We start from the raw sequence: 24,611 nt of genomic DNA, 5'->3' as shown, positions 1-24,611 counted from the left end.
CTTTGGGGCTTCAGGACACTACTGCAATACAAGCAGTAAGGAATAAGATGAAATACAATATGCGGCTTGAAATTTAAGCAGACATTGTCAAATACTTTATAACCCCCCTACTTTAGGGTTTTTTTAAAAAAGGATTCATAAAATTCAGAATATTTTAATGAAACATGATTAAAAACTAATGAATGATTTTCTCTGCATTCTTGGAAGCCTAATTATAACATTATGCTAGAGTTAAGTAAAAGAAAATGGAACTGATTAGTCTGAATATGGTGTCCAAAGTACGTGAAGTACAAAAGGACAACAAAAAATTTTCAATTTTTTTAAAAAAAAAGTGTTAGTAACACAGCTAGAAGTTACTTTTTAAAATATAATTTCTCGACAGTCCTCTTTAATCTGTAAAATGTAAGCATCCAAAGTTCATTACTTTGTCTGTAGAGGATAATTAGGGTGCTACAGAAATATTCCGTAATAATTTTAAAATATTACATCAACATACAAAGATCTAACTCAAGAAACAAGGAAATTTGGCTTAAATTTATCTAGAACACAACTCCCAATCCAACCATGATGTCTAGTATGCAACATTCTAGTCACGATATACCATTTAGTGAATTTTCTTTAAATCGAGTTCTTAATTTCAACATTCAGTGTTTCCCAATCCTGAGAAATGGAACAGTACATCAACTTTTTTGCCTAACACTACAAGAATCTACCCATGTGCTTGAGTAGAAAAGGAGACCAGGAAACTCATAGTGAGGAGCCAAATGCTAGATTAGCATTTATCATTCACACCTGTAGCAGGGGCTGTTCTAAATCACAAAGGCAGCAAAAGGAACACAGTGCTGCTGGATTGTTGAAGTGCATCATATTTTCCAAGCAGGAGCTTTGTAAGTTGTTGTCTTGAAGGAAAGAAGTGACAGGATGCAGAAGTGCACAGTGGAGGAGTACATTCCCCTATAGAATTATTCCAGTGATTTAACATTTAAAAGTTAGTTGGGCCCCCTCAAAAGACTTCAGAGCTAAAGCTCCAGCCTGAGCTACAGCTTCCACGCATTATCTCTGCAGCTGTTTTTAGAGAGCCAATGGGAGCCCTGCTAGCCCCCAAGTTTGTTCACCCAACTTGGCTAGCAAGCTCATTCCTGCAGGCTCCAAAATTATGTGTAGACAAACTCTAAAGGTACTCTAAAGGTACATGCTAATTTATTCTAATTCAGAAGTTAATTTGATACTTATTACAAGTGTTTTTACAATAAGAAAGTGTTATTTATAGAGCTGCCAAGTGATTAAAAATTATTCATGATGAATAAGACAATTAAAAAATTAATCACAATTAACTGAACTGTTGAATAATAGAATATCATTTATTTAAATGTTTTTTTGGATATTTTCTATACTTCCAAACATACTGATTTCAATTACAACACAGAATACACAGTGTACAATGCTCACTTTATATTTATTTTTGATTACAAGTATTTGCATGGGAAAAAACAAAAGAAATCGTTTTTTTCAATTCACCTAATACAAGCACCGTAGAGCAATCTCTATCATGAAAGTTGAACTTACAAATGTACAATTATGTACAAAAAACTGCATTCAAAAATCAAACCATGTAAAATTTTAACTTCTTCTTAGTTACGTCACCAGAAAGTGAGAACAGGGATTTGCATTGCACTTTTGTAGCTGGATTGCAAGGTATTTATGTGCCAGATATACTAAACATTCATATGCCCCTTCATGCTTCAGCCCCCATTCCATAGGACATGCTTCTATGCTGATGATGCTCATTAAAAAAATCATGCATTAATTAAATTTGTGACTGAACTGCTTGGGGGAGAATTGTATGTCCCCTGCTCTGTTTTACCCACATTCTGCCACATATTTCATGTTATTACAGTCTCGGATAATGACCCAGCACATGTTCATTTTAAAAACACTTTCACTCCAGATTTCACAAAACGCAAAGAAGGTTCCAATGTGAGATTTCTAAAGATAGCTACAGCACTTGACCCAAGGTTTAAGACTCTGAAGTGCCTTCCAAAACCTGAGAGGGTCAAGTTGTGGAGCATGCTTTCAGAAGTCTTAAAAGAGCAACACTCTGATGCGGAAAGTACAGAACCCGAACCATGAAAAAAAAGAATCAGCCTTCTGCTTATGGCCTCTGACACAGATAATGAAAATGAATTGGTCTGCACTGCTTTGGATTGTTATCGAGCAGAACCTGTCATCAGCATGGATGCATGTCTCCTGGAATGGTGGTTGAAGCATGAAGGGACATACGAATCTTTAGTGCATCTGGCACATAAATATCTTGTGACGCCAGCTATGACAGTGCCATGAGAACGCCTGTTCTCACTTTCAGGTGACATTGTAAACAAGAAGCGGGCAGCATTATTTCCTGCAAATGTAAACAAACTTGTTTGTCTGAGTGATTGGCTGAACAAGAAGTAGGACTGAGTGGACTTGTAGGTTCTGAAGTTTTACACTGTTTTGTTTTTGAGTGCAGTTATGTTACCAAAATAAAATAAAATTAAAAAAATCTACATTTGTAAGTTGCACTTTCACGACCAAGAGATTGCACTACAGTACTTGGATGAGGTGAACTGAAAAATACTAGTTCTTTTGTTTAACATTTTAACAGTGCAAATATTTGTAATAAAAAATAATATAGCCCACTTTAATTGATTTGTCTCAGTAGAGTTGGTAAAGGCAACCCCCATCTTTTCACGGTGTGTGTGTGTGTGAGTATATCCTCTTACTACTGTATTTTCCACTCCATATATCTGATGAAGTGCGGTTTAGCCCATGAAAGCTTATGCCCAAATAAATTTGTTAGGATCTAAGGTGCCACAAGTACTCCTCCTTCTTTTTGCTGATATAGACTAATACAGCTACCACTCAAACTACACAGTTAGGTCGACATAAGCTGCCTTTCATCAACCGAGCTGTAGAAGTGTCTTGACTTAAATTTGACTCCCACTGACATAAGTGCCTCTGTACGCCAATTTAGTAACACCACCTGCCCGTGCAGAACGGATTCAAAGTTGATGTAATTAGGTTGACAGAGTGTCAGAGCAGACACTGCATTGCTTTTGTCGACTGTTACTGGCTTTCAGAAGCCATCTCACAATGCCCCACGCTGACAATACAATTGATACAAGTGCTCCTGGTGAGGACGTACACCTCCGACACAAGAGGTCAAGTATGCACACACGCGCGCGCACACACACACGTGTTTTAATAACTGTGGTGGCTGTATGCCAATGTAAATTAGGACGAGATAATTTTGGCCTTAGAAAACTATTTGGAAACAGCTTAATTTACAATTTCTGCTGTAGTCTAAATAGGTTTTTATATCATGCTCATTACTGTTGTATATGAGCACAATCCTGCAGTGCATTAAGCAAAGTGACTACACATCTATGTGTCTATTCTCACATTCTCCTTCCCTAGAGGGAGAAGCATGTGCAGTGAAATGTCTTGTTTTGGCTGGCTTGATTTTTTGTTTTTAATACAGCACAGAAATGCAAAATCAGTATTGCTAGCAGTACATCTAGCTGTCTCCCACAGAACTTCTGGCATTTCTAACCAACTCCAGTGCTCTCCACTTAATTTGAACACTATCTTAAAACTACATTTAATTTTATTAAAACCTCAGGAATCCTTTATGTTGACCAAATTTTGCATAACTCAAATCACTGACTACAGCAAGTTTTAATTTAACTAACAAAGACAAAATTTCGGAATGAGCAAACTTAAAAAAAAAGGGGGGGGGGAGAACTATCCAGTTCTGTGATTTATTGGTTGCTTTCCACATTAATAGTACTGTTACAAGAATGTTGTTTAAAAATATCTTTTGTCAGGGTATGTGTACCTCATGTTGACAATAAGGGAACAAGGATAGCATACAACATAAATCATTCCTAGTCTCCTCAAAGATCAGTCACAACGTCTTTGCTAATTAAATTTTAATCACTGAAATAGGAAATCAAACAGAATATTAACTTCTGATTTCTACAGGCTCCTTCTAATGTCCCCATCACACAATCTCAGGAGAGCAGAATTAACCACATATTTTGCGTTTAGTAGAAAATTCTTCAAACCTTAAATAAAATAAAATAACTGGCACATGCAAAGGTGCATGGTATACCCAACCTTTTTTTTAATTGTAGCCTAAGTATCAAAAATATTATTGAAGAAGGAGTAGAGACAGGAGACAAATGCAGCCAAACCTGAGGAAATAGCAGCAACAGATCAGAACATGACCTGCGTCAAAAGACATCAATAAAAACTGCAATTTAATCTGCCACCTCAGCATTCAGGTGCTTAATTATGCAAACACACTGCAAAAACTGAACTGCACAGGATATAATCTGATAAAACAGAACACTTGATAATTCTTAGTGTTAAAAAGTGTATTAAATCTAAATGAGATTTTTTTTAAAAAAGGAGTTCATGTAAGCTCTCTATGCCACTAACTATACTCATCTAAATTCCATTGAGGGAGCTGTTTGGTGTCAGCACTACTGAAAATGAGGCCACTTATGCTTATTTAGGTGCCCAAAAAGGGGCATGGATCAGTGTTCACGTTGCACTCCCCGTCAGTACCTGGCCTGGCAAAGCTAATGATCCAACCAGCAGACCAAATTCAGTGATGAATCCTCGTCACATGACACCAAAGGCATGTTACACATATACTAAGAAGGTGCCCAGATATGGAGACAGGATCCTAACTCTACCCAATCTGTATTTTAAAAGCCTAATATGCTAGTCATCATAAACCAGTGGTCAAATGTATGCAAACTATGTTAGGAGATGGCAGGTGCACCTGCTTACTCTTACTTTGAAATAAGGCATGAACTTTGTGCTAGCTTATGATGTTTTGGGAAGAGCCAACAGGCTTTTATAATTCCCTTCCTTTTTAAAAAAAATCCCTCCTCCCACACCAAGTCTTCAGTGTGCCACAAGCAATGAATATGTTTAAAATAAAACCATGCTACTCATTCTGAAAACTGAAAGGAAAAATCCCGAAATGTCTTTTCTTTGTGTGCAAGTTGGAATAGAGGGCTGTGTGTTTTGGATGCCCTTATTTCACAAACACCAGCACCACTTTTGCCATCTTAAAGCCTCCCACTGGGGTCCAAATCTGTATTGCCTACACATTCAAGACTCTTAGGATCTTCAAAAGGACGATTTGCATGAGTAAGGAGCGCAGAATTGAGCCTCTGATTTATATTTATTAATTATTAAGTGTTCTCACATTGTATTGATTCAATGTATTCCTTTCTGGAAACTTGCGTAACATGTGCTGTCCTGGAAAAGTCTATTAAGCAAGTGATTTTTCCTGCAAATGGAATGTGTTTGTCAAAATATGATTAAAAGCTCGAGCAATCCCTTATTAAAATATTTGATATAAAAATACAAGATTATGCATTAAGCCATGCTGTAAAACCTTCAAAACCTAACAGAGAATGTACTATTTATTACTGATAGAATAAACATGTGAACTCTGTATTAAAGCGATTCCTATAACTGATCAACATGTGCATTTTTAAAAAACATACTGTATTTTCGTTACCATAAAACCTTTTGCAATGATCACATTTCTAAGAAGAACTGATCAGGTTTTAGGATACCTCAATGTACAACTTCTAATGGGCATGTTATGTGTGGAACTAAACAAACTGACAGTATCCTTTTAAAAAGTGACTGTATAGGTCAAAAAAAGTAACAGCGTGCGTGTGAAATTTGCAGAAAATCATTGAGTGCATTAGTGACAGCCAAAATGAGGGTAAATCAGTGAGCATGGTTAGTATGATGCATCTTGTTATTGAAAAATCATTTGATACTGTTACATATAACACAGATTGATTAGCGCCAAAGGCTGGCCCCAGGCAGATTAAAATGTGCTATTCTGGCTTGGGGCAAGGAGATTCTCAAGCAAGGCACAAACTGAAAAACATAGTTGGAAAAAATATAGTTGGGGTAGTTCCCCCTAGTTAAAGTATAACAATTTGTTTAGTTTTTTAAAAGGACAAAGGGGAGCTCCTCTGGTTAAACGTTTACTATTTAAGGTTTACTGAAAACGATTTTTAAAGGAAAGAGGCCGTCCGAGTCATTTCAGCACACAAGTGACTTTGAGGAGCAGGAGAGGAAAGCAGCAACAAAACAGACAAACCGAGCAGGTGAATTCAAAATTATTTGAACAGATTAATTTTAAAGCCTATAAACTAACCATACTAAAGCTTTGATCCAACGTGCAGCGAGGTCAATAGAAAGACTCCTATTGACTTAAAGGAGCATTGAATCAGGCCCTTACTTTCTTCTTTACTGAAATGACTCATGTAATCAAAGGAGAAGAAAAACTTATATGGAAACCTTTTAAAACGAAATGTAAAATGGAATGTAAAATGGTATGCCCATTTTTAAAAAAAATTTGCTCTATCAAGATTCTTTTAATTAGTTGTTTTTAAAATAAATTCAAAGTGAAGCCACCGCTTTCACAGAGCACCAAACAGGTTAAAGATCAAGAATGATTCATGGATGAAAACTAATGCATTAACTATACCTGCATCAGTTTTGGCACCAGAAAGTTGTAATTGATTTCCAAAATGTTTTAATCATTAAACAGCTTTTTATAAAGTAAATCTTCAAATACATTTTTAACTTGCAATGGCAGAACAGTGGGCAGAAGTAGATTTACAGTGCTTCAGGCTAAGAAGTGTACCAACATTTTGGCAACGGGAATAGATGAGCAGCAGACTTCCTGTATTAACTAGATTTATGGGTTAATTTGAATGAATATTTGTATTTCCAAGACTTGTGATGGAGGAAGTTGCATCTGTGATAAATTACTGGGTTCCCAATATGTAGACCAAACAGAAAACTCAAGACACTTTTAAGCCAACTGCATTGCCCAGCTTTTAAAAAAGTAGAAACTATTCATGCCATAAACTCAATACTTTAAATCTGAAATCTAACATTTAAAATACACTTTTTTTAAACTGGGTATACTTGTCACAAATGATCTCAAGGTACTTTGTGCAAGAATATGGTGGAGGAGACTTGCCCCAACACTCTGGCCAAATTCAGACGGGAGTACGTACATTTTTCCTTTCAGCTGGTTATCATATACTTATTAACTTCTTGTCCTAAATTGTGAATTGCTGCCATGTTAAGCAGCAGCCAGGTTTCACCTCAGAGATTATTACATTTCAGTCATGGGTTAAAAAAAAAATTTCACCATATATAATTCTCAGCTTCCAGAGATAAAAATACAAACCCATAATTGAGTATCATCTGCGTGTTTTGTTGCTTCTGACATTATCTCAGCTGTTCACAGCCTGGACTGAGTCTGACAGCTGCATTCCACAGTCCTTGCTAACCTAGAGCCCCTATACTTACTGTCATTACAATAAGAACTAAACTTGGTTTGCTGGTTTACTTACATGCTCTCATTTATGTACCAATTGTGGGCTACTAGTTGTTCTGACTGACCCATGGTGCCAATATAACCAACACAAGAAAGGTTTTTAAAGAGAACCAATTATTTTGTGTACTTATTTAGGGGGGGACCCACATTTAACCCTTGCATTACTCATTCCTAAATACCATGACAACATCTCTCTGTAGATTACTTGCATCACAAAGTGTACAACAGCTAGTATTGATTAAACTTTTTGCAGTAAGCATGCCACCAGCTCTGTTTGTGAACAATCTCCTGCTGGACTTTTGGATTTTACCAGAAGAAAAGTTGAGAACACGGTTTCTTCTGGCATAAAACTGACTGCATGCAAATGCAAGTGGCTTCTTTGAACATTATTTGAACATACTACCAGGTGCACCACTTGTTTATTACACACCCAGATTAATATGATAAGTAGTCAAATCAAACACATTATAGAAATATAAATCATTTCTAGAATCAAGCTTAATTGAGTAAACGTATTCATATGTAAACTGAGCTGATTTTTCATTAAAAAGGTACTCTTCATCTACTGCAAGTCTTCTCTGAACTCACAGAGAATTACTGTCTTCTTTCTTAGCTCACAGCTACAATTACATCAGTTATTGGAGAGCCCTTTGCACTTCTGCCTGTCATATAGCAACAAGTCACACAAAACTGTATTCAATCCACTCACCAAATTTCCGTTTGAGAGCAAGTGATCTAGACCTCTGCATCCCCCCCAAGACACACACAAAAAAATCCAACCCATGAGCTAGACAGGCAGAAGGCCTCTGAAAGCATGTCACCTCTATAAAACTCCAAACGGCAGGAGTGAGATTTAAATACAGGTCTTTCATCATCTGCTGCCTCAAACTGCTGGGGGGAAATATAGCAATCTTAAAAATGTTAATATTTAAACCATTTTTGGTATCTATATATTTTATCATAATTATCCAGTGACTAAAGATTTCAGCTCAGGATAATACCAAGTATTACTAATAAGTAAAAGGAACAAATGTTTTAAAAAAATTGACTCGATTTTAAGTTAAAAACCACCTACACAAAACTTAAATGTATTTTCATGTAGAAGACCTAAAAGACCCCCTAAATCCTGACAATTTGTTGTTTTCCGATCAAATTTTCCTATAAACCCCCCCCCACACACCAAACTCTCTTGTAGTGTGAGGAACTCCTAAACAAGTCACTGACTACACAGGGAAACAATGAAAACTGAATTACACAATACTGTCAAGTTTCAGAGTAACAGCCGTGTTAGTCTGTCTTTGCAAAAAGAAAAGGAGGACTTGTGGCACCTTAGAGACTAACCAATTTATTTGAGCATAAGCTTATGCTCAAATAAATTGGTTAGTTTCTAAGGTGCCACAAGTACTCCTTTTCTTTTTACAATACTGTCAAATGTGCTATTATGAAAGATCAATACTTTTATTCTCTATTTTCTTTCAGTTACAGTAATCTCTGGTGTCAGTGGAAAGAGGCAATGCTATCCCTAAAAGGATAGCAAGAACTATACCATCAGTTTGTGCATACATGAAGAGAATGACTTTTCTAAACAAAATACTGTAGCATCTTTGTCAAAATACCTAAAAGTACAAATAGAAGCTGTGGTCTAATGGTAAGATTACAGACCAACTAAAAGCCACTATCTTCAGGTCTGGCATTACAAAATTCTACACAGCAACCTTTTGTTACTCGTTTGGCAACAGTATCCAAAATTAGTAAATATTTGAGATCCAGTAAGCTCCTGTTATATAAATATAAAATTAAGGAAACAATGCTCTATCCAAGGAGTTTATTATTTAAAACAGCAAAGCACTATAGATATATAGTACACCATATGCTGCTGTGAGGATGTGCTGTTGAAATCTGACAGGTCATTTTTGAAAGTCTTCACAGAAGTAGTGTGCTTTTGAGGTGAGATTTTTTGTATTATTTATAACAACAGAAATTTATAACTTAGTCAACTAATTTTGCATTGTGGGATATGTAAACAAGCACTAAAATGCCTTATCTTTTCAAATGAATCACTTCCTCCCCTCCAAATGCACTTGCCCAGTGTGCCCATAACATCACTCAGTAGGGGCAGAGAGCAGCCATTGGCTCCTACAGACCTGAGACACCCAAGCATTTTATCAATCACATTTGAAATCCTGTGTGTCAGCCTGGTGCCCTGAACAGCCTACAAGTTTCACTTAGATTATTAAGCAGCTAAAGAAAACATTTTGAACTTTGGTCTGTTTGGCTTACACTGGTACAGCTAAATATAAAAATTAGTGTATAGCTGGGCTGAGACCTTCAATATCAAGTAAAAAAGGAGAGAATTTTTATTCTAGTGTTCAAACTATTTTAAATACAGATTTACAATGATATCACTAAACCCCTTTCCCCATGTATATTTGTTTCTTCAGTTACATCTAGCTTTCTCCTCCCAAATTTGAGCTCAAAGCACATTCAATTTACCGAACTTCTGCCCCCGCCCCAAAAACAGGGAAGCACGTCCTGCTGGATCAGTCACAAGATTTTCACTTCCGCTTCAACCACACTTTTTGTTTATAATGCCAGAAAATCATTCTCCCTGGACAGGTGATAACAGGGAAAAATAGGAAGGTGCTTTATGATTACAACTGAAGACCAAGTTCTGATCTAAGTTTAACTTCAGTATGGGGTTACTTTGGATTTACACCATCAGTATAAAAGTAGAGTTTATTCTACCTTGTATTTTCTTTCCAAGTCGAAGACTCCGTGCTAGATGGTACGAAGAATTAAGGGGCAACTCTAGTATATTAATTTGGGGCTAGGAAAAGCTCTTCATGTTCTACTAACTTTAGAGTTCTTAACAGCTCTCAACTTTAAAACTTTAATCATGAAGACTTAAAATAATGCTTTTATTTTCAAGTATTTCTACATGTAGTTTGGTGCAAGTAGATTTCCTATGCCCATTTGATGTTGCTATACTTTCTAGATCAAATCTTTTGTAACCACACCATCATTTATTTCCTGTTTTGTTAAAATTAGGAAGCTTGTGTGCTTGAATCACTGGTTTATCTAGCAAATCAGATTTGCTCATTACTCAGATAAAAACTGAGCACAACTCCCTCCAGTACTTTTTGCATGCCCTTAATCATCATGAAAGATCAACAGGGTTTTACTGCTAATCCCACCCAGAGAGAGTGCTTAACACAGGTCAACAACAAATTTTCTTGCATACACCTTGTTCATCATGGAGGAGACTAAGGGTATGTCTACACTGCCCATGTCACAGAGTTGTGACATGGACAGTCTAGACATGCTTTATCGCCAGGGAGAGCTCTCCTGGTGATTAAAAAAAAAAAATCACCCCGAACCAGCAGTGATAGCTCCTGGCAATACAGCGCTATCTATACTGGCACTTTTCAGCGCTAAAACTTTTGTTGCTCAAGGGGGTGTTTTTTCACACCCCTAAACAACTAAAGTTTTAGCGCTGAAAGTGGTAATGTAGGCATAGCCTTACAGAGGATAAATTCCAATCATAGTCCCACTTCCTTAACCTTAAATAAGCTTGTCATGGGTTATGGAAACTAACAGTGTTTCTTCATACCACCACCAAAATCAAATCTATATTAACATCTCTTTAGATGGTGATATCTCTCTGGCACTTTTATTTGCACATTTCAGGTTTTGTAACAAAAAGCAAAACCTGTGCTCCTAACTTCAGAACAATGTATTTTCATATATATTAACAGCTGTTAACAGAAAACAATAAGCACTACCACGTTTAGCTTTTCAAAGAAACCAGCAAGGAATAAAAGAGTTGTCAAAATAAACATTAAAACTGTCAAAATAAACACAAACTGTAACAGCAACCATTTTAGAATTAATTTGTCAGAGGAAGATACCTCTTTATTTCTAAAAAGCAGCACTATTACTTTCCATCAGATGTTTAGAACTCTTCAGGCTCCAAGCTGCAATTAAGCACACATTTTACAGAAGGATAGCCTTAGCATAACAACCACCTTGTCACAACACAGAAAATTCAGCTCCAAAAATAAGCCTGTAATAACAAGGCAGACTAAAATTTGTTTTCAGGTTGCTCTAGGATTGATTCTTCCTCCCCTTCATCCTTCACCCTCCTGTACCAAAAAAATACTCCACCTGAAGGGGTGCATACTGATGACTAAACTAATAGCAAAGAAAGATTTGCTATAAAACAAATTGTTTGCTCTGCTATCTGCTGTCCAAGACAGTGAATTACATACATAAACCCTGACCCAATATTTTCATCCACATTCAGTTTGCTGTGTATTGAGGTACCTTTTTAATTGTTGACATTTAAAATACTTGCGTTTTTTACATGCAACATGGGAGGCCCTGACATCCACCTCCTATTATAAGAGCGCCATTACCGGCTTGAGCGCGCCTTTTAAGAATAAAATTGAATGGTCTGTAACCGATCGCAACATGTGCCAGCCTTATCCTGAGGAGCCAGGGCTCTACATTTCTCCCAACACCAGTGACAACGCCCCCCCCCCCCACCACACTCCCCGGGAAGAGGCTCTCTGGGAGTTTTCTAACGTGTGACTGGCCTTTCTCCTGTTTTCAGCGCTCACGTTACGTTTCCAGGGGCTGCTGGGGCCGAAGGTGAGGCGCCCGAGTTGGAGGAGTTCAGAGGCGTGAGGCTTGGAGCAGGAGGAGGGAAGTAGCGTCTCTGTGGTTCCCCTCCCTTGCTCTGAAGGTCGGCAGAGCGACCGGCGGCGGGGACGTGCGTGCGGCTGAGGAGGGCTGCGGCAGGGCCGCGGAGAGGGCCTGAGGGGGGCTGTGGACAGAGCAGCAGCAGCGAGGGGGCACGACAGGCTGCTGGCGGGGGGCGCTGCAGCCCCAGGGCACCGGCCCGAGGGGCGGGCGGGCGGGCGGAGCCCGGTCCCAGCTGGCGCGGGGGCAACGCAGGAGGCGCGGCGCTCGCTGCAGCGCGGGCGACAAGAGCCGGGCCCGTGGGCCCGCCCAGGCCGCTCTCCCGGGGGGCGGAGGCGGGCCTGAGGGAGAGCCCGGCGCCCGCCCGCCCGGGGCCCTTACCCACGGTTGACTTGCAGGCCTCGCAGAAGGTGTCGTCGGTGAAGCGCTCCATCAGGCTGGTCTTGCCCACGCCCCGCGAGCCGATGATGATGACCTGCAGCTTGAAGTCGGCCGGGCGCGGCGGCTGCTTCCTGCGGCGGGACTGCGGCCCCGAGAGCGCCGGGGAGCCCCCCGCCGCGAACTCCCGCCCCGCGCCGCCGCCCCTGCGCTGCAGCCCGGAGCCCGGCTCCATGACCGCAGGCGGCTCCTGCGCGACCCCGCCCCGCCGGCTCCTCCAGCGAGCGCGCGCGCTCCGCTGCCCCGGGCCTGAGGGGAACGGGAACTCCGCGGCCGCCCGGACAACGAGCGGCGGCCCGCGCAGCAGCCAGCGGGGCCCGCCAGCGGGGGGAGCAGCGCCCCCTTGAGCGCGGGAGGGCCGAGCTGGGAAACCAGCCGTCGCCGCAACTCGGTGCCGGCGGGGGCTGAAGGGAACGAAGGCGCCGCTGCGTGTGTGTGGCTAAGAGCGTGGGGGCACGCCGGGGGCCAGGCCGGCACGGTACCTCGGCGCGGCCTGCGCTGAGCTCAGCTAGCCCCGGGGGTCCGGGTCCTGGCCCTGGCCCTGGCTGGAAGCGCAGCAGCCAGAGCTGGGGATCAGCATTTCCCATCTAGGCTAAGTGCACCTGCCCTGTAATTTTAGCCACCTGGGTCCCAGGAGATGAGAGAAAGGAGGTAGGTGAGGTTTGATGGGAACAACTTCTGCTGGGGAGAGACACAAGCTTTGGAGCCACACAGCTCTTAAATCCACACATTGGATTTTATGGCTTATTACAACAGCCTATGACCCCCTAACCCTCTTTTTGTCCTATGACTGCCGCGGTATTAAGGCCTCAGTCTACCATGAATAGGCCCTTACTTAAGATAAACAATCTGTTCCCACCTTTCTCAGACCTGAAGAAGAGCTGTGTGTGAAGACAGCATTTCTCCTCATCACATCAGCCTCTGGAGGCAGTAAGACAGGTCTGGTGGCCAGTCCTCCCTACATTGTGTTTTATAAAGATAAGGTGGTCCTGTATCCTCATTCCAAATTCTCCTTTCCAACTTGATCTGGCAGTTATTCTGTCCCCAAGCCTCATTCACATCCAGAGATGTCAGTCTGCAGTCTCTTTATGGGATCTCTGCAGGGTTGTGATTCCCAAACTTTGTCTTGAAACAGTCCCTAGTTGCTTGTCAGATGTCTCATCATGCCTCAGGCAAGTACTGCATACACTTCTCCTTCTAGCAGCTGTTGGATCCCAAAGAACACGTTGCCAGCAGTCTGCAACCACCCCACTCTTCCCAGGGTACCCTCCAGATGGTCTGCCTCTGTGATCCCATCCTCAACAACTTCTAGCCGAATGCCATGGACCCTCTCTTCTCATGGTAACCTGCATCCTTCCGGAGCAGGAGGACAAGAGCAACAGCAGATTCACCCTTTGTGCCAGGTTTCCTGATTCCCAGTTCCACATTTAAACCATATAATATTCAGAAGAGAAGGTGAAAATTATTCATGAGATAGACAAGGCAGGTAAGGTAATATCTTTCATTGGACCAACTTTTGTTGGTGAGAGAGACAAGCTTTTGAGCTACACAGAGCTCTTCTTCATGTCTGGGAAATGTACTCAATGTGTCACAGCTAAATACAAGGCCGAACAGATAGTTTAGCATAAGAAGTTAGCACACATGCTAAACTATCTGTTCAACCTTGTGGTGCTTCAAGAACTTCCAAAACACGAGGAAGAGCTCTGTGTAGCTCGAAAGCTTGTCTCTCTCCCCAACAGAAGCTGGTCCAATAAAAGATGTTACCTCACCCGCCTTGTCTCTTTAATATCCTGGGCCTGACAGCTACAACAACACTGAATACAATCATGAGATAGCTCACAGAGAAGGGAACACTCAGTCGAGAGCCACATTCTTGGAGAATATAGCGATAGTTCTGGTAGATGGGCTAGGCTGAGGTGAACAAAGGAAGTTAATGGAACTCGAAAATTTTTGAATTTTTGCCAACATTTTAAAATTTTTTTACAAAAAGAAAAAAAATTGCTGTTTTGCATCCAGGTTATACAGTGGATGAAATCTTTCAAACATATGACATTTCAGTGAAAGTGTTTAACAATTAATTATGAAAAATTTCTGAATTTTTGATGATCTCCAATGCTGAATATTGTCAGGGATGGAGCAGCCCAATGGCAAGATAACAGCAAACAGCTGTCAAGACCACATGTGTGGTTTAATATGTGATGAAACAATCCAATGCTGCAGGTGAGTGATCCCCATAGGGAAAGCTATTAAAGGAGTAACATGGTAAGGTATCCTACTCATGTTAAAATCAGTAGCATCAAACACCCAGGTAAAGACAGAAGGAGAATGCATCTGGAGAGGGTACACTGGAGATGTGGTTTCATCCTTCCTTATACTACAAAACAACACGCACTCTTACCTCAGAAGTGGAATTGTCTTTATGTCCCTGTTGTGAGGGGTTTTTTTGTTTGTTTGGGGTTTTTTGAACCTAGAAGAAGCTATCAGTACTTGCTGGTGGAAATCGTTTTGGATCAGGAGAAGCAGGGGGCTTTGCATGCCATTGCTTTTTTATCCTCACAGAGCACCATCTGTCACTAGGAATGTAGCAGGGGAGTTACAATGATTACAAAAAGACATGGAATGGTACAAGGGAACTGGTTGTCCAGGCCAAAGTTAGATGGAGCCAAGGAACTTATAAAGCTAGGCTCCAGAAAATAGATTAATCTGGATTAGAACTCAGTTCTGGTTAGAGTTTAAATCAGTTTGTGTTAGCTCAGGAAAGTTTCTCTGACTTTTAAGAATTTTAAAATTTGTCTTGATGGGAGGAATGAAGGACTAAGGCCTGATCTACACACAGTTTTTGTACCATTATAATTATTTCAGTTAGGGGTGTAATTTTTAAAATCAAAATAGTTATAACAGTTCAGTCTCTAGTGTGTACATAGCTACTTTGGTATATAGGTGCCTTGTACCAGTATGGCTTTTCCCCTTTTCCCCTTGTATAGGAACAAGCTGAACCCGGTATAAGTACTTTTGTACTGGTAGAACTGCAGCCCTACTAGGGTAGGTTGTACCACTTTACATATACTAGTATAGGTAAAGTGGTTGAACTTTTGTGTAGACAAGGACAATAATTTACACTTTAAAATCCTAAAATATTTAATATATACAATAACCAAAATACCCAGGCCCTGAAAAAAATATGAGACCAAAACCAAATAAATGCAGAGGAAGGGATGGAATTTTGATTTCTTTGTAATTATTTGGTGGGAAAAAAATCAATAAATTAGTGGGTCTTACACTGCGAGTAGCACTGTTGTCATTACAAATCAAATCAGTACTGGACAGCAGATAAGAGCTTGGGGGCAGAGTTGACAGCATTCGCACAGCAGCTTGGAAGAGCAGAACAAGGACTTCTGAACTTTTAAAATGCCAACAGAATTTTTGAAAATGAACAGACATACGACAGCTTTCATACATTCTCCTATTATAGACCATTCCTTAAGGCAGAAATCCTGTCAACGTTGAATTCCCCAACCACCCTTTTAGTCCCACACCTTCCTATGGCAACTGCAGCACTTGGTTTATATGCTAAGACTTTTCTGTGACTCTCCTCACCCTGGTATTTGAGCCCCTCACAAACATTAATTCATTTCTCTTTCAACACCCCTGTGAAGCAGTAAAGTAGTATTATCATCCCCCTTTTACAGATGGGAAACTCCAGCACAGTAACTTGCCCAAGGTCATGCAGGAAGTCAGTGGTGGAACTGAGAATGGAACATAGGTCTCTTGAGCTCAAGTTTAGTGCTTTAACCGCAATGATACCAATTCCACCTGCAGTTTGAGACCTATAATAACAGAAAAATAAGATGTAGACCAGCTAAAGTTGTATGTATCCCAGAGTTTACTACACCCCCATAAATTGCTCACTGGTAAATACCAGTTGGTAGATTGCTCATTATTGCTTAAATGAACCCCTCTTCCCCCTTTCTAGATCTCCACTAAGCAAAAAGTTGGCATCATAGAACATTCTATGATGTATGCCAGACTATCAGAGAGAGATGATTTTGTGGAGAGTGGCTTTGGTTTCAGCCTCCAGTGTGCCTCCCTAGAATTGTAAAACCACAAACAGGGCTCTTCTGAGCGTTAGTGGGAAGGGAAATTACCCGCACATTTCCCCTCATTTTGGCATATAACACTTGCATGCCATGTTTAACCTTTCACAATGAGTGCATTACATATGGGAGGAACTGGCCCTGAAATATCTGATCATGCATAATGTTACATTGATTTCAAAAGTCTCAGATGATCATTTCTACATTTTCTGTGTGAAATGAAGGTTCCTTTCATAAGAGAGTTAGTACTCTAAATACTGTGCATCATGGCAAAATCCTTTTAAGAATATTAATATTTAGCAATTGAAGTCTAAAATCAGTATAGTTACTGTGTAAATGAATTGGATCTTTAATAGATATTTCTTTCTTTTTGGCATCTCTTCTACTAGATACCTATTTCCCTCACTTAAATGGTATTCCAAATATGTTTTCTGAAGCCAATATTCTTCAGTTATGATATTGTTGATTCTCCATTTCTACATGCTGCACAGGTAATCTCTAGCTGTAGAAGGATCTTCCTTGCAGACTATTTTTATATGGCAATTAGTGCTTTCTTACAGATCTGGCTTAGTATATGTATATTGTCCAGTTTGTCTGATAAGATTTTTCAAAATTACTTCATCCTAATGTGGCAGTTTGACTTTGGATTTGATTAAGATATTTTCACACTGAGGACGGCCATGACTACTATGTAACACATTTCCAACGTGAGCTGAAACCTCTACATTCTGAATAGCCGAAAATTGCTCCCCAAAAGTAAATGAAGTTCACTTATTTTCTACAGTACAGTACAGTCTTTTGGTGTCATTTACTGGAGTTATCCCATTTCTATGCTATGTATTACCCCAGAAAATGTGAAATACTAGACGCCTTCACAATTGTACCTGGCTGGATACACTGGACAAGCACTGGATACACTGGACAAGCAAATGTCTGTTTCATCTGCTGAGAAACGTCATTAACACTATATTTTTTTCTTCTTTTGCAGTTATTAAATACTACTGTTCCCTTGTAAATTTGAGACTGACTGGTGTTTTTTCTAAGCAACAAAACCACAACTTTAATTGGTTTTGTTTCCAGACATGAATATTTTGCTTATTGTATCAGAAAGAACTAGCTTCCTGAGCCAATAGCGTCAGCAGCTCCCATATCCAGACCTGAAGGGATAATAATCTTGGATTATACCAAGCCATCATTTTTGTTTTTAATCTCTTTTTTTCTTTTTCAAATCCAATACTAACATTATGTTCACATTTCTGTACACATATGGAACATTCATCATCCGATTGTAACATGTCAGATCAAGTAGGATTAAATCAAAAACCAAAAAATTAGAAAATGTCCTACTATAAACAGACTTTTTGAAATAGGTGATTGATTTTTAAGCGCAACTCCTCATTGATTTCAGTGGGGAGTTCTGCTTAAAAAATTGATGCCAAGAGGTGCAGAAGGTGGGGAAGATCAGCAGCCAACATGGCAGCATTTCACACCTCTGTGATCATGGAGGGATTTCCATGCATGCAGGGATCCATGAGTAAAGAGGATCTTTGCTTCTATTTGCAGGAAAAACAGAAATTAGACTGCAATGCAGAAGGAGCGGCTGACCTTGTCAAAAGTTGTACAGTAAAGTTTAGACATTATAATTCCGATCTCTCTCCCTGGATTCTGGATCAAACTAGCTGCTAGTAAATGGGCACAACTCCATTGCCTTCAATAGAATTTAGCCCATTTACTTTGACCAAGAATTAAGCCCACTGGATCCACAGTCAAACATCTTTATTAAACAAATGGGCCAAATTCATCCCCGGGGTAATTCCATGTCATGGAGTTACATAAGGGGAGAATCTGGCCCCATATTGTCTTAAAATGTTAAAAACTATTGAAGCAAATGATGAAATAAGTTTGATTATCTCTATATGAAGACTACAAACTAACATGGAAAAAATCGGTCTAGTAAGGCTGTATGGAAGGTGGAACTCTTTAAGAGATATATTCTCAAGACACAAATTGGTTGTAAGTAACCCTAAAGCAAGGGTTACCAGAGTTATATGCAGCCCACTGAAGCATACAATATAATTTTCAGCCTCCCTCATCTTTAGCAAGAAGATGGAAGCATGGAGCTTACACATACCAAAAAAGAGGCTATGATCCAAACTGAGAAAGACACTTGACTCAAAATAAAGCATGCCATGTTGGGACTTACCATGTGAAATCTTGACTCCATTAAAGCTGTTGAGAGCTTTGACATTGATTTCAATGGAGCCAGGATTGAACAACAGCCTCTGTGAGCTGTACCTTCAGTTTCATTGCTGGGTGGTTAACAAGGGCAGGTATCTGTTGTGTGGAACAAGCAAAGCATTCATATTAATGTTTCTGAAACTTTTGGTTTCTTAGGTTTGGTAACTACAATTAGGGACCACAGGCTAGGGATCACACACATACTGTGGTCTCGTTGCAGATGTACCCCCACCCTGTGCAGGACAGGGCTTGAGCAGTGGATCCCAACACTCAGATCTACTGGATCCTGCAACATTTATACGAATGTGGACTAACAGATAATGGCATATGTTGGATGTGCAGTAACCAAGGTGGCAAGTTAACACAATGGTCTGTTCACACACACATACCCCAAATACATAGAGATGTGCAAATTGCACCTTCTAGCACCAGTGGGGGCAGCTTATTATTAAAAGGAATTCATGCTTCAGAGAGGGCAAGAATTATCTGCACTGCACCACTGCCCTTTCCAGCTGTTACACCAGGAAAGACAACTTTAAACCGTACCTAGGAGCCCTGGTGACAGAGGCTGCCCAGAGGATGCATTGAATAATGATGTAATCTGGTTGTGGCTAGCAGTGAAAATCTTCTGCCAGACGGGAAACCTGGAATTTCAAAAGCTTGAAAGCATCTTGGTTATACCTCTAGCATGATTTTTTTCAGTTACTCATCAGAGTTTGTTCGACAGCAGGACCTGCTTGGTGGGCGTGTCCAAGTGCCAGGTGGTCTGCATTGGCAGCAGGCTCAGAAATGGCCACTTTAATTTCAAATGTTGCGTTTGGATCTGCTCCCATTCTTTTCAGTGGAGAAGGGCTGGACTCTGTTCCAGTGCAGTTAGCTCACACATGAGATTTGTATGCTGAGGAAAATGCTTACCGGTTTTTTTTAAACTATCCCATTTGTAAATTAATTTTTCTTCTCCATTTTGGTTGCATTTTAGAAAATTAATTATTTAAAATATCAGTGTGGAATCACTGTACCCATGTTAATTCTATATTCATTTTCTGAGAAATAAGCCTGATAACTAATGGTGCATGAAACCTACTTATCATGATGAAGGAAAGCAAGAATGGTTACAGATCTGGAGAAAATGTCCAATTCAGCATGCAAAAGGGCAAGCAACCCATCTAATAATTTAGATAACTCTGTGAATTATTTAATTTGCTTTTGCTGAAAAACATTGTTTATACTTTCTACTTGCTTTCACATTTTCAGGTTTTCATTGAATTATGGCCGCCTCACTAGCTTACGATCTGTGCCTCTGATAGGTCACTGAAGCAAAACAGAAGTTCTGCAATTCCTTATTTCACACTGGGACTGGGGTCCTTGTGGGGAGCAGTTAGGGTCACTCAGTTAGGGTGAACTGCAAAGAATGGTGCAGAGAATGCCCATAAAGATGGTGGATATTTCAATACACAGTGTCACCAAGCCAGCATAAAACAGCTTCTTCATTACCTACTGGTTACTCAGAAGTCCAAACAACACAGTTCCCTTAAAGTGATCCAGCCTCAGACCTCCATCTAGGTACCCACGTCAAATATGATGAAAAGAAAAGAAAAGAAAAGGTTCTACCGATCCCGAAGGATTGGACACATTACCTCCCAGGTTAATGAATATTTCAGATCTCACCCAAATATACGCTACAGTCAATTTTTTTAAACTGAACTGAAATTTATTTAAAAACAAAAGAGCGAGAGTATGGTTAAAAGATCAATATACATACAGACAGAGTTCAATTCACTGAGGTTCAGATTCATAGCAGAGATGGTGAGCTTTGTAGTAGCAAAGAGTTCTTTCAGAAATAGGTCATAGGTTATAGTTCAATGTCCAAATCTCATATTCAGGGCGTACCAGCATAACTGGGACCTCAGTCTTGCGATTCAAAATTCCCCCGATAAAGCCTAAGCAGATCGGAGATGACTGAATCAGGACCCAAGGATCTTTTATACAATTTCATGTCTTTTGACAAGTTGGGAGTTCAAAAGGTAATTAGCATGACTTTGAAGGAGGTCTATCACTGGTACTTAGCTAGAGAATTAACATAAGGCAATTTGCTTGTTCCTCCACCATTCATCATTCACAGTACATTTCAAAGAGAGATGAATACCGAGATATCCCGTGTTTACAATTCATTTAAATGATAGGATGTTCTTTTGACCTCTGAATTATCAGAATACAGCATAGACAGGGACTGTTGATTACATTGTCCACTCTACCCATACATATGTAAATACACAAAAACACAAACATAATCTCCCCACATGTATTATGAGGGTTATTTATTTTACAGGATGTTTAACCCTTTCTAGCCATGCGTCACACCCCCAATGTGAAACTGGTGTCGAAGGGCAAAATTAGAGCTCCTGGATACACCTTAAGGACCTTCCAACATTGATATGAGCTGTGTTTACATTGACTTCTTTGTAAGTCCAAGTTATTGATGCATGCTTTGGCCCCAGCCAGAAATTTAGTCCATACTTTGTGAAACACTTTAGTGATTCCAGAGTTTGGTCTATGTGTTGACTTAACATAGCCATTAATGTTCTTCAAGGAGCACTTATTCTGGCATTCAGCCATGAAGGCTATGAGGTGTTGTACCTCAATTTCCCTTTTTGCACAGAAGTTCAAGCTTGTAGTGTTTTTTCTGCTGTGGAAAGATTTAGAAATGTGTCTATGCATTAGCTGTGAAACCTTAACATTGTTAGGCTTTTTAACACAAAGTGTGATCTTGTTGAACCAAACAGCATAATCATAAGGATTTCTATTATGTACCACTCTTAACATCTTCAAGGGCTATTCCAAAAGACCATGAACATTGTATATTTTTACAGTTTTTGGTAACAGCAACAAGTTAGTTACAATCATTAGCAATAGCATCAGTTTTATCACAAGTGTACATTTACAATCATTTTTGTCATGCCACATCTTTGGTTTAGATAAATCATTCTTTAGGTCAGCTTGTTCAATATCCCTTTTGAACCTCTGTAGCTTTTTCTTGACCTTAGGGTCTTCCTTAACGTAGGATTTTAGTTTAACCATTCCTTGGGATTTTGGTATTTTAGGGTTAACCTGTAGCTTCCATTAGCATAATAAACTTATTCCCTTCCTTCCTGTTCTGGAGAGTCAAAATCCGAGCTCTTTTGCTTAACAGCATCCACTGACTGGCTGGGTGTGTCCTTTTTGCTAACAGCTACAGGCAAATCGGTTTCCCCCCAGTCAGGTAATTTGCATCAACACAGACACTAGCTTGTTTACTAGCTTACAGAGCCTCAAGCTTTACCAATTCCAAGGCTGGACTCTGTTTTAAAGAGATACCATCCATTTTCAGTAGCATGTTAGACTCGAGTTTCTTTTGTCCTTCCATTACCAACCTCTGCTTCCACATGGAATCAGATGTCAAGTCCACTAAGAGACTACAAGTCAAAACCAAAATATCTAGAGATGAGAGTTTGCCTGCTCTCCCCTGCATCCTTGTGGGTTCAGTTATAAGGCTATTCTGCTCTGAAAAACTAGTAACTCGATCTTTCCACAGTATCTGAGTCACAGACTGCTTATTTAAAGAATCAACACAGAGACGTTCATGTTCCAACAACATTGTCTCCCCAACAAGCTGGTTAAGGTTATAGGTCTGTTTAAACTCCCTAACAATTTTTATTTCATCTGAAATCTTTTCAAAGCTATCCACATTGGGTCTTTCTAAGGCAAGGCCAGTGGATTCATACATGTTTGAAAGACTTTGGCCATTAGACACCAACACACTTTCTTCAGGAGAGAGACTGTTTACTATCAACAATGGCCCATTAAGAGTCAATGGAAACAATTCCTTCTCACTGACTTTCAAGACTTCCCAAGAAATTCCTTTCCTTCTGCAATATCCTGCACTGCAACAGATTCTTTCTGAGCTTTATTTATGTCCAGAACCAACTTTGGCATAACAGACAAATCACCAAACTTCTTCTGAGTTTCACTTACATCCAGAATCACCTCTGGCCCTACAGGAGAATTTTTACACAACCCCCTTTCAGGGAAACTGCTAGACTTCTTAGTCAAAAGGGGAACATAGTCAAATCACCTTCATGCTTTCCTTGTGCCGTGGCTACGTTAACCTGATCAGACAAGGTTGTCATATCTTTACCCAGCAATACACTAACAACAGGCAAAATAGAAGCATCAGAATCGCTTGGTCTCTGGGAGCTATTCCCTTCCTGGGCCTTAGTTGTATCCAGAACCAACTGGGCCAACTGACAAGTTGGGCTGGGCCAACTGACAAGTTCTTAAGTAGCATAAACTGAGAAAAACTTTCTGACCACTCCACAGACAAAAGACTGGAAGTACATTCTCGTTCATTAGGCACACTGCTATTTGCAACAGACAAACAATTGGAAACAGTTTTTCCTTCAACAGATAAACTGTTGCTTATCACAAATAGTGTCTCACTACACTGAGCTGCTTTAAACAAATCATTTCTACCTTTTTCAGGCTTACTTTCACAAACTTTACTTGCCAACAATTCATCACCCATAAAAAATCTACCCTTTTCTTCCTCAATTACGGCTTCAACCTGATTACCAACTTTAATTTGCTCTTGAGAAACATTTCCCTGAGCCCTATCTAATGCCTGATTAACTTCTGAGATACCAGACAGACACTCAGAAATTTCTTCCACATATGCACTGCTTCTTTGCACAGATAAACAGCTTTCTTCCTCAGACAAACATTTGGAGAAACCTTCCATAGGCAAATCCTTGCCCCTAGTAGACACAAGTTCAGGATTATTTCTTTCCTGTGACTAATTTATGTAAGCCTGACTGAACAAAGCTTTAATATCATCCCCAATCAAAAGATCCTAAGGCAATAACTTTCTTACTAACTATAACTTCATGTTTAACACCATTCCATTCAAGATGGATTCTGGCTAAAGGTACACTTACAGTAAACTCAGAGAGAATTACAATATTAACACTCTTATCTGGTAAATAATCTTCCTCTTTGACAAGATCTGTTTTAACAAGTGTGATGTTAGAAGCTGTAATTTACCCTAAACAGCCTTTACCATTGACTTTTAAATTCTCTGCACAACTTATGGGGTTACCTTCACCTGAGCTTACAGTAAAAGCATTTACAGTAAAAGCACTGGGATAAATTTGGTTACACACAGACAACTGCTTAGAGACAAACATACCAACATTGTTACAAACTGGATAGATATTATCCCCATCCTTGCTATTGAGAGGAGCTGGCTTTTCAGGATGGTACAGTTCCTGTTGTTCCTTTTTTTTTTTTTTTTTTTTTGAGTTGGAGCTTTAAGTCTGTCCACTTTTGCCTTAGCTTCTAGTTCCTGCAATCGAATATATGCCATTCTTTGTTCATGTTCAAAACACAGGCATTCTCTTTCAGCAGCTTCTCCTTCCATACCAGCTATTTTTTGTTCAAGTTCAAACTGCTGATGGTTTCTTACTGCAAGCATTTTCGCTGGGTCTGCTTCCTTATCACTGGCAGTTAACAGATTTTTCAGTTCCTGCTCTGGGGCCTTTTTTTAAAAAAAGACAAGCTCCTCTGTGAGCACAATTCTTCCAGGCTTTTTTTCTGTCAGGAACTTGATCACGGGTCACTCACTGTAACTGAGGAAGTGAGCTGTAGCTCACGAAAGCTTATGCTCTAATAAATTG

At 39.9% G+C, this 24,611-nt stretch overlaps 1 protein-coding gene across 2 annotated transcripts in view; it reads right to left on the bottom strand.

Moving 5' to 3' along the window:
- RAB12 (RAB12, member RAS oncogene family) overlaps positions 1 to 14,077 on the bottom strand; it is a 34,849-nt gene extending 20,772 nt beyond the window's left edge. The window contains exon 1 of one of the 2 annotated variants that reach the window (XM_084621226.1): positions 12,515 to 14,077. In XM_084621226.1, the coding sequence (XP_084477352.1) occupies positions 12,515 to 13,158 (644 nt within the window). In that variant the 5' untranslated portion in view covers positions 13,159 to 14,077. The remainder of the gene's footprint in view (positions 1 to 12,514) is intronic. The other variant, XM_084621227.1, reaches the window with a different exon arrangement.
- Between the last annotated feature and the right edge of the window lie 10,534 nt (positions 14,078 to 24,611).

This window comes from Lepidochelys olivacea (assembly GCF_965140295.1).
Source record: "Lepidochelys olivacea isolate rLepOli2 genome assembly, chromosome: 2".
NCBI lineage: Eukaryota > Metazoa > Chordata > Testudines > Cheloniidae > Lepidochelys > Lepidochelys olivacea.
The sequence above is the reverse complement of the archived record's forward strand: the minus strand, read 5'-3'. Positions and strand labels throughout refer to the sequence as shown.